The sequence below is a fragment of the Xenopus tropicalis genome, chromosome 1 (assembly GCF_000004195.4).
Source record: "Xenopus tropicalis strain Nigerian chromosome 1, UCB_Xtro_10.0, whole genome shotgun sequence".
In the NCBI taxonomy this organism is placed as follows: domain Eukaryota; kingdom Metazoa; phylum Chordata; class Amphibia; order Anura; family Pipidae; genus Xenopus; species Xenopus tropicalis.
The window spans coordinates 130,607,427-130,623,094 of NC_030677.2; the positions used below are offsets into that span (position 1 = coordinate 130,607,427).

The following is a 15,668-nucleotide window of genomic DNA, read 5'->3' on the forward strand; positions in this document are numbered from 1 at the left end:
CAATGTATTGCTAAAAAGGGCTTCATCAATATCCAATTATATTTTTTGGCTATATATATAGAATATTGGTGTGCTTTTTCAGAATAGTAACACATACTTTATATTTTATTTTTGAAGGAATCGATTTTGGAAGAACAGGAAAACAGGAAAGAGGAAAATATTCATTTAGTTAGATTCCTCAGAGTCTTTGCAAACTTTCTTGTGATGTGCACTCTTGCAGGCAGTGGATACTTAATTTACTTTGTTGTAAGGAGATCACAACAATTTGCATTGGAAGGTCTAGAAAACTATGGATGGTGGGAACGGAATGAAGTAAGTAACAGCTTATGCCATTTTTAAAGATTCTGAATATAATAAATATTATATAGTATTTTAAAAGAAGAATGTATTGTATTTGTTTTTTAACGTGTTCCAGTCTTATGATGTTTGTAAGCAAAATTATACAAACAGCTTTTTTTATAACTGGTGGAACATTTACTTTTAAGAAAGGAGCCAGGTTGTCATGGAGCTTAATCAAAGTTTTTCAAAAATGAAATATTTTTCCAATATAAGAAGCCATAAATACCAGGAACACTCACTTCTGAAGACTGTTGTGTGTACTTTGCAACATACACACTATAATATGTGCCATGCTTTTAAGGGATTGGCTTCTTCTTAGTTTTAACAGTGGAATCACAAACCTGACAGAAGTGGATGATATCTGCCTTTTGAATAGAGAGAACTGCATAGACTCACTAAGGGGCACATTTACTAAGACACGAATCTGAACCGAATTGGAAAAATTCCGATTTGAAAACGAACATTTTGCGACTTTTTCCTATTTTTTGCGATTTTTTCGGCGTCTTTACGACTTTTCGGAAATTGTCGCGACTTTTTCGTTACCAATACGATTTGCGCAAAAAAACGCGAGTTTTTCGTAGCCATTCCGAAAGTTGCGCAAAATCTGCCGATTTTTTCGTAGCGTTAAAACTTGCGCGAAAAGTTGCTCCTTTTTCGTAGCGTTAAAACTTAAAAGGTGCGATGTTTCGCGCAAGTTTTAACGCTACGAAAAATCGCCAGATTTTGCGCAACTTTTGGAATGGCTACGAAAAACTCGCGTTTTTTCGCACAAATCGTATTAGTAACGGAAAAGTCGCGACATTTTTCCGAAAAAATCGTAAAATAGCGATCATTACGAAAAAAACGCAATCGGACGCATTCGGCCCGTTCGTGGGTTAGTAAATGTGCCCCTAAGACTCATTTTTGTTGAATATGTTTATTTATAGGGCATCATTTCTAACGTAAACATATATTTTGCTTTTTTGTAGGTGAACACAGTCATGTCACTGCTAGGAATGTTCTGCCCAACAATGTTTGATGTAATTAGTAATTTGGAGAATTATCACCCAAGAATAGCACTGAGGTGGCAACTAGGACGCATATTTGCTTTATTTTTGGGTAACCTGTATACATTTCTTATTGCCCTTATGGATGAAATCAATCTTAAGGCAAGCTGGTATTTTTTTTATGAACTTCAGGATATATTACACCTTAATAATAAATTGCATTTAACTATTGAAAAATATATTTTTACTATATAGAGGGAAGAAGAGAAGATTGTTCAACATAATATGACATTTTGGGAGGCAAATATTTATAACAAATCCTACTCTGAAAATTCAACAGTCCCTTTCCAGGTAGATCCATCAGATGTTCCTCGAGGACCATGTTGGGAAACCATGGTGGGACAGGTTAGTAAGAGTTTGAAGTCATACAGAAAGTTTGCTCTTAGCAAATATAGTTCATAACCTATTGGTTAGTGACATGCTTTTGTGGATTCTGGCAAATGCCGAAGGGGCTGCTGTTAGATCTCATAGACAGTCATCATTATTTAGTGGTTTCATGGGGACTGTTTAGGCCTCTGTGTACTTGAAATGCCATGGCTGATTTTGAATCCCAGTCCAGCCCTAGTAGTAGTCAAACATCAATGGTGACATGAACAATGAAAAGTGGCTGATAAATACTTTATGTTCTGTTGGGGAGACTGGTCATACCTGAAAGGAAACTCGGCGGGGGGGGATGGGGAGTGAGAAGTTTGGATCCTAGCCAAAGAAAGTGTGCAGGCTGGGACAAGCTTTTTATGTGACTTTATTTATTTAAGTGATAAATATTTTCTTGACTTGTAAAGTGAAAATAAATAAATAAGAAGACACAACCTAAATTTGCTTGTACAGGTATAGGATTCATTATATGGAAACCCATTATCTAAAAAGCTCCAAATTACAGTTATGACATCTTCCATAGACTCCATTTTAATCAAATAATTACATTTTTTAAACATGATTTCCTTTTTCTCTGTAATATTAAAGCAGTACCGCTCTGCTAGACTAAAATTAATCCTTATAATATTGGGTTTATTTAATGTTTCCAATATTTTTAGTATACTTAAGGTTTGGAGATCCAGTTTATAGAAAGATCCTTTATCTGGGAAAACCCCAAGTCCTAAGTATTCAGGATAATAGGTCCCACACCTGCACACATAATAACTGTACACATGAAAATAAATTAGGGATGCATCCGAATTCTTAAAATCATGTGACTTTTTGTCAAAGAAACACGGAAGTTGAAAGTTTTTCACTTTAACGCCTTCATGGCCTAATTTATATATGCAGATTAGGATTCAGATTCAGTTCACTATTCGCCAAATCTTTCACAAAGGATTCGGCGTTTGCCGAATCCCAAAATAGTGGATTCAGTGCATCCCTAAATTAAATTACTGGGCACAACTAAATTTTACGTAACTTATATTTTCTTATATTTCTAGGAATTTGTTCGGCTTACAGTTTCTGATATTATGACATCTTATATTACTATTCTAACTGGCGACTTCCTACAAGCTGTATTTGTACGCTTTTTTAATTACTGCTGGTGCTGGGATCTAGAATATGGATGGGTGAGGACATTTTGCTTGACATTCTATTGTTTTTGAATTGTAAGTAATATGGTTTCAGAGGGTCCTGGTGCTAGAAGCAAAATATTTGTTCAAGTAAGCCCCTGCAATAAAGGTTTAGCACCCTCTTATGCATCAGCATTTCTGTCCTATGGTCAAAATGAGCTACCTTCTTGATAATGAATACAAATGTATTGCCTACCTGTATTTTCTTTTAGCCTTAGCTTTAGTAATCATTTTTTTCTTACCTTAATTAAAAAAAAAAAAAAAAAAGAGCTGGTTAGCTCTTGGGCTGCAAAAAGGAGCTCTAAAAAAAATTAAATACTGTAGGGGTCATCCAATATAAACTAATTTTCTCTGCCATTGACTTCTACATGACCTTAAAGGAGAATGCAAGTCAAAATTTAAAAAGCATACTGCCCAATAGTCCTCCTATTGTTTAGTAAAAACGCCACACTTTTGGCTCACCTAATCAAATATTTACTCAGTCACACTTACTTCACATTTTCTAGAACAGGCAGCCATCTCTAAAAAGGTATTCTCCCTTCCTTTCCCTCCTTGCTTCATACTGCACACGTGTTTCATTCCCTCCCCCCCCTCCCCTCTGCCAGATCCGCTTCTGATTGGCTGGTGGGTATGTATAGCTCAGAACAGGAGACAGGATCAAGTTACACACATGCTCAGAGAATAGGAAGGCAGCCGCTGGCACCTACAGGAAGGAGAGAGAGATTTCAGTGATGTCACTGTAGTCTTCACACTGCTGTAGGCTGCCAGCACCATATCTCAGAGAAGCAAGCAGGGATCTGGGAATTTAGATATGCAGTAAGTACTTAAAAAAGAATGCCTTTAGACTTACTTTTAATTTATATTAACCTTTCATTGTCCTTTAACAGCTAATAGATGATGTATTTTTACTCTCAGACATATTCATTGCTTCTCACCATTTTTTAAATAGAGATTCTACTAGAGTCCCTTCTGCCATATAATGGGAAATGAATCACAATCTTTTAAGACATTTCACAACATATATATTATACTGTATATAAGGCAGTGCCTAGGGGAACCTTTACATATTTAGGGTCTCCCTAATTGGATTTAATATTATTTGATGTTGCTTATTCCATATTATCTCAAGGGCCTAAAAAAATAGCCATGTCTTTAACCAAGAGCCAGTAATGCTAGAGCCAGTAATGCTATCTGATGTTAGTTATTCTTGATCCACTGACTATTAAACTCCAACACAGCTAAAACTTACAGTATGTGGCAATGTATTAATACATTATTCCCATAGTCACTAACTTGCTGCTGTTATCAGTACAGGCTGTATATATATAGTACCAGTTTTTTCCAAAGTAATGTCTGGACTTTAATAGGGTTGTTCACCTTTAAGTTAACTTTTAGTATGTTGTAACACTGATATTCTTAGACAATTTGCAATTGGTTTCATTTTTTTTTATACATTTTTGTGATTTTTCTAGTTATTTAGCTTTTTGTTCATTAGCTCTTAAGTTTCGAATTTCAGCAGCTATCTGGTTCCTAGGGTCTTGTGTACCTTAGCAACCAGGCAGTGGTTTAAATGAGTGACTAATAGTTTTTGGCTGCTGCTGCTTTGAATGCTGGAAAGATGTAGATGTGGACCACTCCACATCTACATCTTTCAACCACTCCTTTAAGAACCAACCGTAATATAGCCACTATAGTCTCTTTTTAGGAAATTGTAACTCAATACTGTCTAATTTGCCCCCTGTTAGCAAATGAGTCATAACTGACTATAGGGAATTACCGCATTCACAGAGTGGATAAAGAAATGACCTTAATATATAGAAATACAGTCCTACCAGAAGCCTCAGTACTATTTGTTTCAGATCTTTTGAAAAGTAAAAGATTAACGAATCAGAGTTTTGTTTGCTAAGGAACGGCAACATTTTCTTTTTAATTCTGATTACTATATTGGCAGATCTCACTCACATATCAAGTGTTGGGAGACTAATTTACCATATACAAAAAATATTGATAGATATATATTTTTCATTTTAGCCATCGTATTGCGAGTTCGACATCAGTGGCAATGTGCTGGGCCTCATTTTCAATCAAGGGATGATCTGGTATGTCGTTCTCAACAATGTACAACTGGAGCCTTAATATTTCATCTCTGTATACCTAATTCTTACCCCCACAATGAATACTTAACCAATAGATAGTTTATATTATGTTAAGTGGCCTGTTAAAGATTCTTGCCAAACTGGAATATATATCAGTAAATATATATTTTTACATCCTTTCCCTTGATCCACCATTTAGTAATGGGCTGTGTGCTCCCTCAGAGATCACATGACCAGAAATAACGCAGATCTAACTGTAAAAGGAAGAAGTGTGGAAGCAAAAGGCAGAACTCTGTCCATTAATTGGCTGATGTGGCCTAGCATGTATGTGTGCCTTGGCTTGTTTGTCTGCACTGTGAATCCTATGATCCCAGAAGGCGGCCCTTAATTCTTAGAATGGCAATTTTCTATTTAGGATTACCCAATAGCACATACTACTAAAAAGTATACTTTTATGAAAATGGTTTATTTAGATGAAACAGGGTTTTACATATGAGCTTGTTTATGCAATACAATTTTATACAGACCTACATTGTTTGAGGGTATAGTTTTCCTTTAAGAGGTAACTTAAGGATAAGCTTAGGGAAACAAAAAAAAAATCAAATCAGAAGAAAAATAAATTTTTTTAAAAACAAAAAATAAAATAGCTTGAATATTTAAAATGCACTTTCTATTAACTTCTCTTGAAGTAGCCTGGCTGAATTTTATCATTCACATTTCAGTAAAGTGTTCTGATGCCTCAGACAGTCCCAAAGAGGCTTAACTGAAATCAGTCAAATTTAAACCAAAAAGTAATACAAGATGCTGAGCCAATACAATTCCAGTAATAAAATAACTCCATTTTAGCAAGTAAGGTTTTATGTGGGACTTAGCCTGAGGTGAATTAAATGGGCAATTATTATTCAGAGGTAGCGAGGAGCGAATTTTCTCACCAGGCATTGATTCGCAGCGAATTTCCACATTTCACGATTGGCGAATTGTTTTGCGAAACTTTGCCACGCATCAAAAAAAGACAAAAAGGCGTTTTGCGAATTTTAGGCGAAGCAAAACGGGACAGATTCGCTCATCACTATTCAGAGGTCTTTGTTTTAAGATGGGATGGGAATTTGCATGTAATGTAATATTTTATAGCTGATAAGAAGAGAGAAATGTGGCTTTTTTTTTTTATAAAAAAGTGGTAATGCAGAGTGCAGAGCTAATGATGAATGTGAACTATGGTAATGAATATAAAGAATACCAATGACAATAATTATATTTAGATTCTAAGATACAGCAAAGAGCAAGGGTAAATGCCATAATAGTACAAAATAAAAGCAGATAACAGTGTTAAAATATTATGTTTAGTTTGGTAACTACAGGAAAGAAATGACATTATAAAAAGCACCGCAGATTGGGAAAAAAAATCACTGGTGCAACCATAAAGGAATTTGTGTTATATGTGTGCATTTGTGTTCTGTATAAATATTCAAAACTAAGCACTGTAGGTTAATGCAGATTTATTTCATTGAATGAAATAATATTATTTCTTTTGTCTTTAGGATGGGGTCATTTTACGCTCCATGCCTGCCTGCTATTAATGTATTTCGACTTCACACATCCATGTACTTGCAGTGCTGGGCAGTAATGTGCTGCAATGTTCCCCATGCACGAGTGTTTAAGGCATCCCGCTCCAATAACTTCTATATGGCTATGCTTCTTTTTGTTCTATTTCTGGCCATGTTACCAGTCGTCTATACCATTGTCTCCATTCCACCATCCTTTGACTGTGGCCCATTCAGGTACTTTGCTCTAATGTTCTTGCTTAACATGTGTCCCACTTGTTACCTTGGATTAGCCAATTATATAAAGATACTGATCAATATAACAATAACCATAAATGTGCTTTCAATTATATATTGCAAAGTTTTGTTACTGCATTTCTTCAGAAAAGAGTTATTAGAAAGACAAGTTTTGAAAGCTATGAATATTATCTGGGAATACATATTATATGACCCATTAAAAAGCATCAGTTGTGAGGGCCAAGTTAATTCTCCACAGGGCTGAAATTTTGTCCACATTGAAATATGAAAAAAGGCTACCTGCGCCTTCATTTTTATAGTAATATAAAAATGTAATAAAACACATTGTAGCACAACAGACCAATCTGGTCCTGGTGAAGACGTCCAGGAGTCTCTGCTGTCTAAGGCACCCAGATTCCTACTCTCGCCAACTACTCTCACCATGATGCTCAGAGCTGTAAGTAATGTTCCTGGGAAGGCATACATGTTGTCATTTATTGAAGAAGACACATATTTTTCAAAATAAAGAAAGTAGCAGCAGAACTGGTCATCTGACTGCTGGACATGGCACAAAGCCTGTGGGAGAACTTCACTGCCTGCACAGAGCTCTGACCTCAAACCAACTGGCCTCAAACCAAACTGGAGCTTGCTCCTGTATAAACAACAGCTAGATGTTGTAGCTCCCATCATTCCCTAACTATAGGCAGGAGCCATTTAGTAACTCTACTAACTGCATGACAGCATGCAAATAAAATTGCAATTTCCTAGCATTTTCTAAGCTCAGCTAAAGTCATGACTAGCAGCTCCCATTAGATATCAGAATAGCACTCAATAGAAAGAAATCCAATTCTGTCTTGGGACTCCTACCGTTACATGGGAGTAGGAGAAACAATAAGTTACCTGAAAGCAGTTCCAATGTGTAGCACTGGCTCCTTCTGAAAGCTCAGACTCAGGAACAATGCACTGAGATAGCTGCCTATGCACCAATATTACAAAAAATATATACATTTGTTGATTCAAGAATAACATTTTGAATGGTAGAGTGAATTATTTGCTATGTAAACAGTGTAATTTAGAAATAAAAAGTACACCATAAAAATCACGATAGTATTTCTTTAAAATGTAAATATCTTCCTAGTGAAAAAGTTAAAAGAAACAAGTCATTTTCATAGCAAAAGTGACCAAAATATCTTTGTTAAGTTCTACTTTCCCTTTAAATCTATGGGTTTTGGGCAGCTCCCAGAGCAAATGGCAGATGCAGCAGTTATGTGGAGACAGATGTTTAGTATGATAAACTTAGAAATTCTCTACTTGCTTGATCTCTGCTGTTGCTACATTGTCCCGATTTATATAATAGATACAACACCAAAACTGCCCTACATATACAGTACAACAAATATATTTTTCTGCACGTCCTGTTCCCTGTGCTCCGTGTGGGAGCAAAATTTACATGCGGCTGAGCGACATGCCTCCCCTAAATTTAGGCCGCCCTAGGCCCAGACCTTTGTGGCCTTGCCACAAATCTGGGCCTGCTGGTTTGGGGGCACTGAGAGCAACATCCAAGGGGTTTGTGAGCAACATGTTGCTCATGAGCCACTGGTTGGGGTCACTGGCTTAGATGGAACATTGGCTGTAACAGTGATATGTAAAAAAACCTCTATTGTTTACATCAACAATACCCCTCATTTTCTTGCTCTTTCCTATCTCCTCCTACTTGTTATCCTTGCACTTGGGAAATGCAAACAATAACCTGAAAACAAATTTTAGTCATTTATAAACAGGGCAATAAGCTTGCTTCTCATTACTTCACCTTTATATGCAAAATGTTTGATGATTACAATTAACAAAGACAGAGAAAACCCAGTCAGTAGGAAATGACAACAAATGATATTAATACATTTCTAGGCAAGCAGCAGAGTTTTGTCCCTCCATGTATGAAATCCTCAGATGCACTTTCACATAATGTGTTTATATTACAGCTGAATGTAATAACTATGCATTTTTTTTATTTGTACATAATTAAAGCTAATAATATTATATGCATGTACATCTCTAGAATGACTTTAGCAAAGTCACATTTGTGAAACAGCAAATATCCTTTGTAAATATAAATGATAACTATTACGGTAATTTTAAGCTTCAAAACGAAGAGAAAAAATAAGCAGCAATTGTGGGCTTAATAAGCACAAATTAATTTTCCTGCATAAATAAAGAGGTCCATGAGTCTATTTAAAATCATAATAAGGATACAAGACCTATTGTCTTTGTGCTGCCACACTGCCACAATGCAGCCTTTTTTCCTAGAATGCATTGTTGTAGTTGCAATTGAGCATTGCATCTTACAGAGTTGAGCTGCCTCTGGTGTAATTCATCTTATTCTGCAAAATTAAAGCAACTGCATGCATTTAGTTGCAAATTGGATGCAATTACCTGGAAGGGTACCATGGAGCTACCGCCCAGTCAGTCCTGCTCCCCTGCATCAATAGGAGCAACAGCATATTAAAATGTAGTAGTAGCTGTAATGAATATGGTGTTACACGCAACTTATTGCAGGAAAAAGCACAAGTTGCCTGAGTGAGCCCTATTGTCTTGGAGAGGAAAAAGAGAAATAATTTTGCTCTGAGCAATTTTACATTAAATTGTTTTCATGGTTTACATATCCATTAATGAAATGGCCCTAAGGCTGAATGTTCGCACATTGTCACATTTAGCTATCCACATAGTTTTCCATATAACATTGTTCTATACCTTTCGGGTGATGTTGACTGCAGCTCCTTTTCCACATTTTGCTGCTGCCCCACACTGAGAGAGAACATGAGCACATGAGGTTCTTCAGTTTGGATACACAACCTGTTTTGGAATTGTCTGTTAAGATTGCCCTGCAGGTGCAATGCATGTCCAGAGGGACAGCGGCAATAGGGTGAAAACTGGCTAACCAAATCTGGAAATGCATGGCCACCTTTAGTCTTTTCTTATACAACTGAACTTGCCATATATATATTTATTTTCCTTTTTATGCAATGTACAAATGCCAATATACTTGCCCAAGACATGTATTCTAATACCATTCTATTTACTCTCTCAATAGTGGAAAACAAAGAATGTTTGAAGTCATACAAGAGACTCTGGCTAATGACTTCCCAGCCTGGTTTGCAAAAGTATTTAGCTATGCATCAAATCCCGGCCTTATTCTACCTTTCATCCTCCTTATGGTGTAGGTATAATATTTGAAGGTTCAAGCAAGTGATATATAACAAGAAGCCCCTAAAAATGATGACAAAAGCACGTATGAAATTATCTCTTTAAGAAAATGTCTATAAGTTATGATTTCAAATAGCAACAAAAATAACCATACAAATCCAATAACCTACTTATCTATTTATGCGAATGTGCATTGTTTTATTCACATAGTCCTGAGTACTGCAATTTGCAGAATAATTGTTGGTATTGATTTTACATCTTTCCATAGCTACGAGGAAACATTTATATATTTATATATATACTGCAAAGTTTGCATCAGGTCTAGTAAACCTTCAAGCAGGTGACAGTAGATACCACTTGCTGATTTCTTTTTATGGGTTACTTGAATACTTACTTTTTGGCTTTTTTGCACTACCTGCTTAAGCGGCTCCTTCCTTTTCTGCTCTATATTTGCACTGCTGCATTTTATATGAACTGAACATTTTTACTAACTTCATACAAATATCTGTTTTTATTTAGAATGAGTATCTATTACCTGAATGCTACATCAAAAGCATACCAAGCCTCAAACCTGGAACTGAAGAAAAAGCTGCAAAGTGTATGTATAAATGTTGCTAGATTTTGCCAGAATAGTGCCACAAAGGGCTCTGTAGTCTATTACAATCCTACAGAAAACAATAATACACAATTTTAGCTAGCTACAAGCAGAAGCTACCCTTGTCCATATTACTCCTTTTTTAATATGCATATTAATTGTATTTTGTTCATATCACCCATTATCTAGCAAGCTGAAGAAAACAAAAAACGAAGCAAAAAGGCAGCAGAAAAAGCAGCAGGGATACAAGATGAATCCGCTGTACCATTCCCTACACCAAATGAATCAGGTAATGCAGCACCTCTAGTTCAGCTTACTTTGCAGTCATTTCATTAACAGGGCACATTAGGAGCATTAGCTTTGCCAAGGATATTAGTGAGGCTAAAAGCCCAGGTGATTGTAAGACACAACTGCACAGATAACCAAATGCACTGACTGGTAAAAGCACAAGAAGACACATTTATGAATAAGAGTGCAAGCTGCAAAATTAGGTGCTATTTTGCACACACACAAAAACAGTTTAAAAAGATACTTGCACCCATACATTCTCCATACAACATGAATATCACTTCACTGCCATAGAGGCTGTGGGCAGGTTTATCAAATTGTGAAGTTTGTGCTCACTGCATTTACTTATTCGTTCATGGGATTTTTAGTAGCAGAATTATCAAATGGTAAGCTCTTTCACCCATTGATAAAAATGCCTCTAAAATCCCATAGAAATGAATTGAGAGTGGGGGGAAATTGCTTTGGTGAGCTTTAATTTGACATTTTGACAAATCTGCCCCTTTAAGAGAGAAAGAAGTCTCATTTATGCCATCAGTTTATTAGCTGGAATGAAAATACTTTAGCTCAAAGAGCACTATTTAAAGTGGTCTGATGTGTTAATATGAGACCCTTGATGGTACTGATCTTGATAAATACATTAAGGGCTTATTTGCAAGCACAGCTTCAATAGCAGTCACTAAATCATTGCAGGTATAGCAAACTGAGCAGGCTCGTGTCATGCCCTGGGGAATTCTTTAGGTTTTCCAATAGATGCTCACTAATTGTTTAAGAAGTACCACTAGCTATACACTTATAGCCAGTACCATATATAAAACAGATATGGAACACTACTATGACCTGTTGACTTCTGCAATGATTCCCGGGCAGCAGTGTTTTCCAACCTTATTGACCCATACGGTCATTGTTTAAAGATGGCCATAGAAGGGTCAATAACAGCAGCCTTCTGTACCGTACCAAGAGTTGGCAGCTTATTGACCGTGTATGGGGCCTTCCAATAGGCCAACAAATATCTCTCCAACAGGATTTATTTACCTTTGATGTTATCCAATTATTCGGCCCAAGCTTAAGGTCTATATATTCTCTACTAATCACTCAGGGGTTTATTTGCCTTTTAAGTCTTTTACATTCTAACATTACTAAACCTACACAATATTTAATCCTATATGGTTAACTATGTCTGTACTGCAGATAACAAGAAAGGTCCAAAGAATGAAGACAATTCTACAACAAACACCAGTGGAAAAAACCTTGAGGTTCCACCACGTATTGCCGTGACACGTCCACCAGGACCAACAGGACCTCCATCTCCAAGACCACCAGCTATTCAAAGAGGTTAAAACGACTACAATGAATTAACGTGTTATGACTCATGGGAAGTAAAATGACATCTTGCCAATTGCCATCTCTTTCACAACACTTGTTTTATGTGTTCTGTAATTGAAATCATTCTGTAAACTTAGAACATTAACAAGGCAGGCTTTAATGATATCTTTAACTGATCACAAGTAACTGTTATGCTAAATATAATAAAAATATTTCAAAATCACTAAACATTTTTTTATTTTGTGTAATCACCCAGTGCTTACCCTATGCCTTGATCATTAGTTCCCCAGTGTATAAAATATTTGTAACTACTTCTGTTACATAGATACATAATAAAATAGACCTTAATTTGTGTAAAATTTGTGTGAAATATTCATATGCACATAAAGGCCTTAATTTGTTTGACCCTTAATTCAGATTGTTTAGATATAGTATGAAGAACCAGTTATTGGAGCTAACAGAATTTACCATGACAGATTTCGACTAACAGGGTTTGCATGGCAGCCCGTCCTTTTGTTTATCTTCCTGTAACAACCACCCTTCTCTTCATGTTGAATCCTCTGGTTTTCATTTGATGCAAAACCTTATAACCTTATAAACAAGGTCAAGTACTTCAATATTAGAACATATGCATATTTCACAAGAGCTTTAGGGAACCTTTAAAAGGCAAGGCAAGCAATTTGTTAGGAAAATTCACCTTTAAGTTAACTTTTAGTAAGTTATAGAATGGGCACGTCTAGGCAACCTTTTAGTTGGTCTTCATTTTGTATTTCTTATAGTTTTTAAAATATTTGCCTTCTTCTTCTGACTCTTTTCAAATTTCATATGGGGGTCACTGACCCCAGCAGCCAAAAAGCTATTGCTCTGTGAGGCTACCGTTTTATTGTGTTACCTTTTTATTACTTATTTTTCTATTTAGGTCCTCTCCTATAAATACATCAGTCTCTCATGTAAACCACTCTTTCTCGATGCCAAGGTAATTTGAATCCTAGCAAACAGGTAACTGCTGAAACTGCAGAGTTGCTAAACAAGTGAAATAAAAACACAAATAATAACAAATGAAGACCAACTGCAAATTGCCCTAGAATATTCTCAAAGGAGAACAACCCCTTTAAAGCAAAGTTAAGACAAAGCTAAACGTCATACCATATCACACAATGGTAAAAGTGTCAGTTCTTAAACAACAGGCTTGTTTTGAATTGATCCTACCTGGGAAATACCATATTTCAACACTTTGAACCCAATCCTCTAGGGCCTAGCAGTGTAAAAAGGTAAACAACCCACTTTATCTTAAAGGGATACCAAAACCCCTTTTCAACACTGGTACAATGAATAGGGCTTGTGCTACACATACTTTTTTATTTATTTTTTGTATATTTTTGTTTTAATTAGGAAATATCTGTCATTCTTTTTATTTTTTGCTCTCAACAGGGCACATTTAAAGAAAATGAAACAAAAGCCACATTCTACCTCCTGTTCCCCATAAGGAAAGTCAAACAACCCAGCAGCCCACTAAGAAGCTTTCTATGTAAATAAAACCCACCATGAGTAAAGCTTGTAGAATACTTCTGCAGATTTCAAAAGCTAAAGTGGGCATTTAAAGAAAAATAAAAAAGAGGGTCCTCTGTAGTTACATGACAATGACAATGTAAGACTGTGGTATAATTGTCTGCTTTTTGATTAGCCATACTAGAGATAGGTGAGATGGGTGATTTAGCTTTATACTGCTTTCCGGCTGACACCCTGCTTATATATGATGTTATAAATTGAGTTGTTCACCTTTATTTGTGGACCGGCAAAACAAAATAAAGAGAAGGACTACATCCAGTACATTGGTGTCATGCTTTTGTTTGTGAATGGCTCCTGCTATTTGTACAACAAAGGGGTGGTTCTGAGTGTTAAATATTATGTAAGGGCTAGAATAGTTTATGTAAATACCATCATTTCTAGTTCAGTCCTCATGTGGTGCTGTTGGGTAGGAAAGGTCCCCAGGAGACGTCATATAAGGCAGAGAACAGGATACTACTTCCTCTTTGGCTAATGCGAATGGAAAATGAATGATGCCAGGGAGCCTGAGGCTGGCCACCTTAGAAACGTATCCAGAAGAGTAGTTAATTAGGTTAGATAGTGATAGGTTGGATTTGTGGAGCTCACTGTAGTGGTAGGTTAGTTAGTCACGCAATTGAGGGTCCAAAGGGGAATGAGGAAGGGTGGTACCTGGTCCAGAAGAGGGGCTAGATTAAGTATTGCCTAGTGTCCCCTCTGCTGAAAGTTTGTGAAAGTATAGCTTCCCTGACCTGAAAAAAGAGGCAGGCTGAGGCCCAGCAACCTTACATTAATCAATAGAAAATCGGTTTGGAAAGTGTCATTGTAGAATCTGTACTGGTGACTGTAAATAAAGTGTTCCTGAATATATATATATATCCTCCATTGACGGCGCTCACCACTCCAAATTCACACACCGAGTGCTCACCAAGAATAAATCCATATATGGCAAGTTGAAAGCACTCACAGCTCAAAACAGTTAAAAAATGATGTGTACTGATGTTAAAGTTGAGAACTGTAAAGAATATTAGGATTAGGGTTCTATGTATGGGCTAATTGTGTGATGCTTCATAATAATGTTGTAGGAGCCTTTTAAAGAGGATGCAGTGTTGAGGTTGATTTATGCTGATATCGGAAGCAACAAGGGTATTGCCATGTTAAGTTGTGTGTGAGAGGGGTTGTGTGTTTTATTTAGTTACCAACAAGTACGTTGTTATGTTAAATAAGAGGGAAGTGTCAGGAGTAGAATAATTTATTTTTTGTATATACTTTTATTTCTAGTTCAGTCATCAGATGGCTCTGTTGGGTAGGGGAAGTAAATGATGCCAGGAAGCTTGAGGCCAGCCACCTCAGAGAAGTACAAACAAGAGTAGTTAATTAAGTTAGATAGCGATAGGTTAGATTTATATATCTCACTGTAGGGTAGTGAGAGATAGTGGTAGTTTTGTTATTTGAGCAGTTGAGGTTCCAACAAGGCTCCAGTCGGGACCCAGTGAAGGAGGGGCTAGGTCTTAAATGCAAGTCTGACCCCTGTGCTAAAAGTCTGTGAAAGTACAGTGTCCCTGATCTGAATAAAGAGAAAGGGAAGATAAGCAGCAGGCTGGGGCCCAGCAGCCTCAGAAACATTATTCTATTTTACATGTTTTGTTGGGTAATTGTTGGGGCAAGTATCATTGTATAAACTGTACTGGTAACTGCAAAATGAAGTGTTCCTGAGTTAATCTGTAAAGATGTGAGATCATCCAGATTATTTGTTTCTAAAGTGTGTTTTGCAAGTCCTCTGTGTGTAATGGTGGTTTGCATTCTGTTTGGCCAAGTAAGCCAAGAAATGACTGGGCTCCACATTACATGTATATGTCTTAACTGTATTTACAGAATGACAAAACATACTTACACATTTACACTAG

General features: G+C 36.5%; 1 protein-coding gene across 1 annotated transcript in view; it reads left to right on the plus strand.

Annotated features, from left to right (window-relative positions):
* tmc1 (transmembrane channel like 1) overlaps window positions 1–12,880 on the plus strand; it is a 36,172-nt gene extending 23,292 nt beyond the window's left edge. Inside the window, exons 12-21 of the mRNA XM_002935593.2 lie at window positions 118–312; window positions 1,308–1,487; window positions 1,581–1,730; window positions 2,804–2,932; window positions 4,967–5,034; window positions 6,570–6,809; window positions 9,898–10,023; window positions 10,530–10,608; window positions 10,795–10,894; window positions 12,082–12,880. Of these exons, the coding sequence (XP_002935639.1) occupies window positions 118–312; window positions 1,308–1,487; window positions 1,581–1,730; window positions 2,804–2,932; window positions 4,967–5,034; window positions 6,570–6,809; window positions 9,898–10,023; window positions 10,530–10,608; window positions 10,795–10,894; window positions 12,082–12,230 (1,416 nt within the window). The 3' untranslated portion in view covers window positions 12,231–12,880. The remainder of the gene's footprint in view (window positions 1–117; window positions 313–1,307; window positions 1,488–1,580; window positions 1,731–2,803; window positions 2,933–4,966; window positions 5,035–6,569; window positions 6,810–9,897; window positions 10,024–10,529; window positions 10,609–10,794; window positions 10,895–12,081) is intronic.
* The last annotated feature ends 2,788 nt before the right edge of the window (window positions 12,881–15,668 follow it).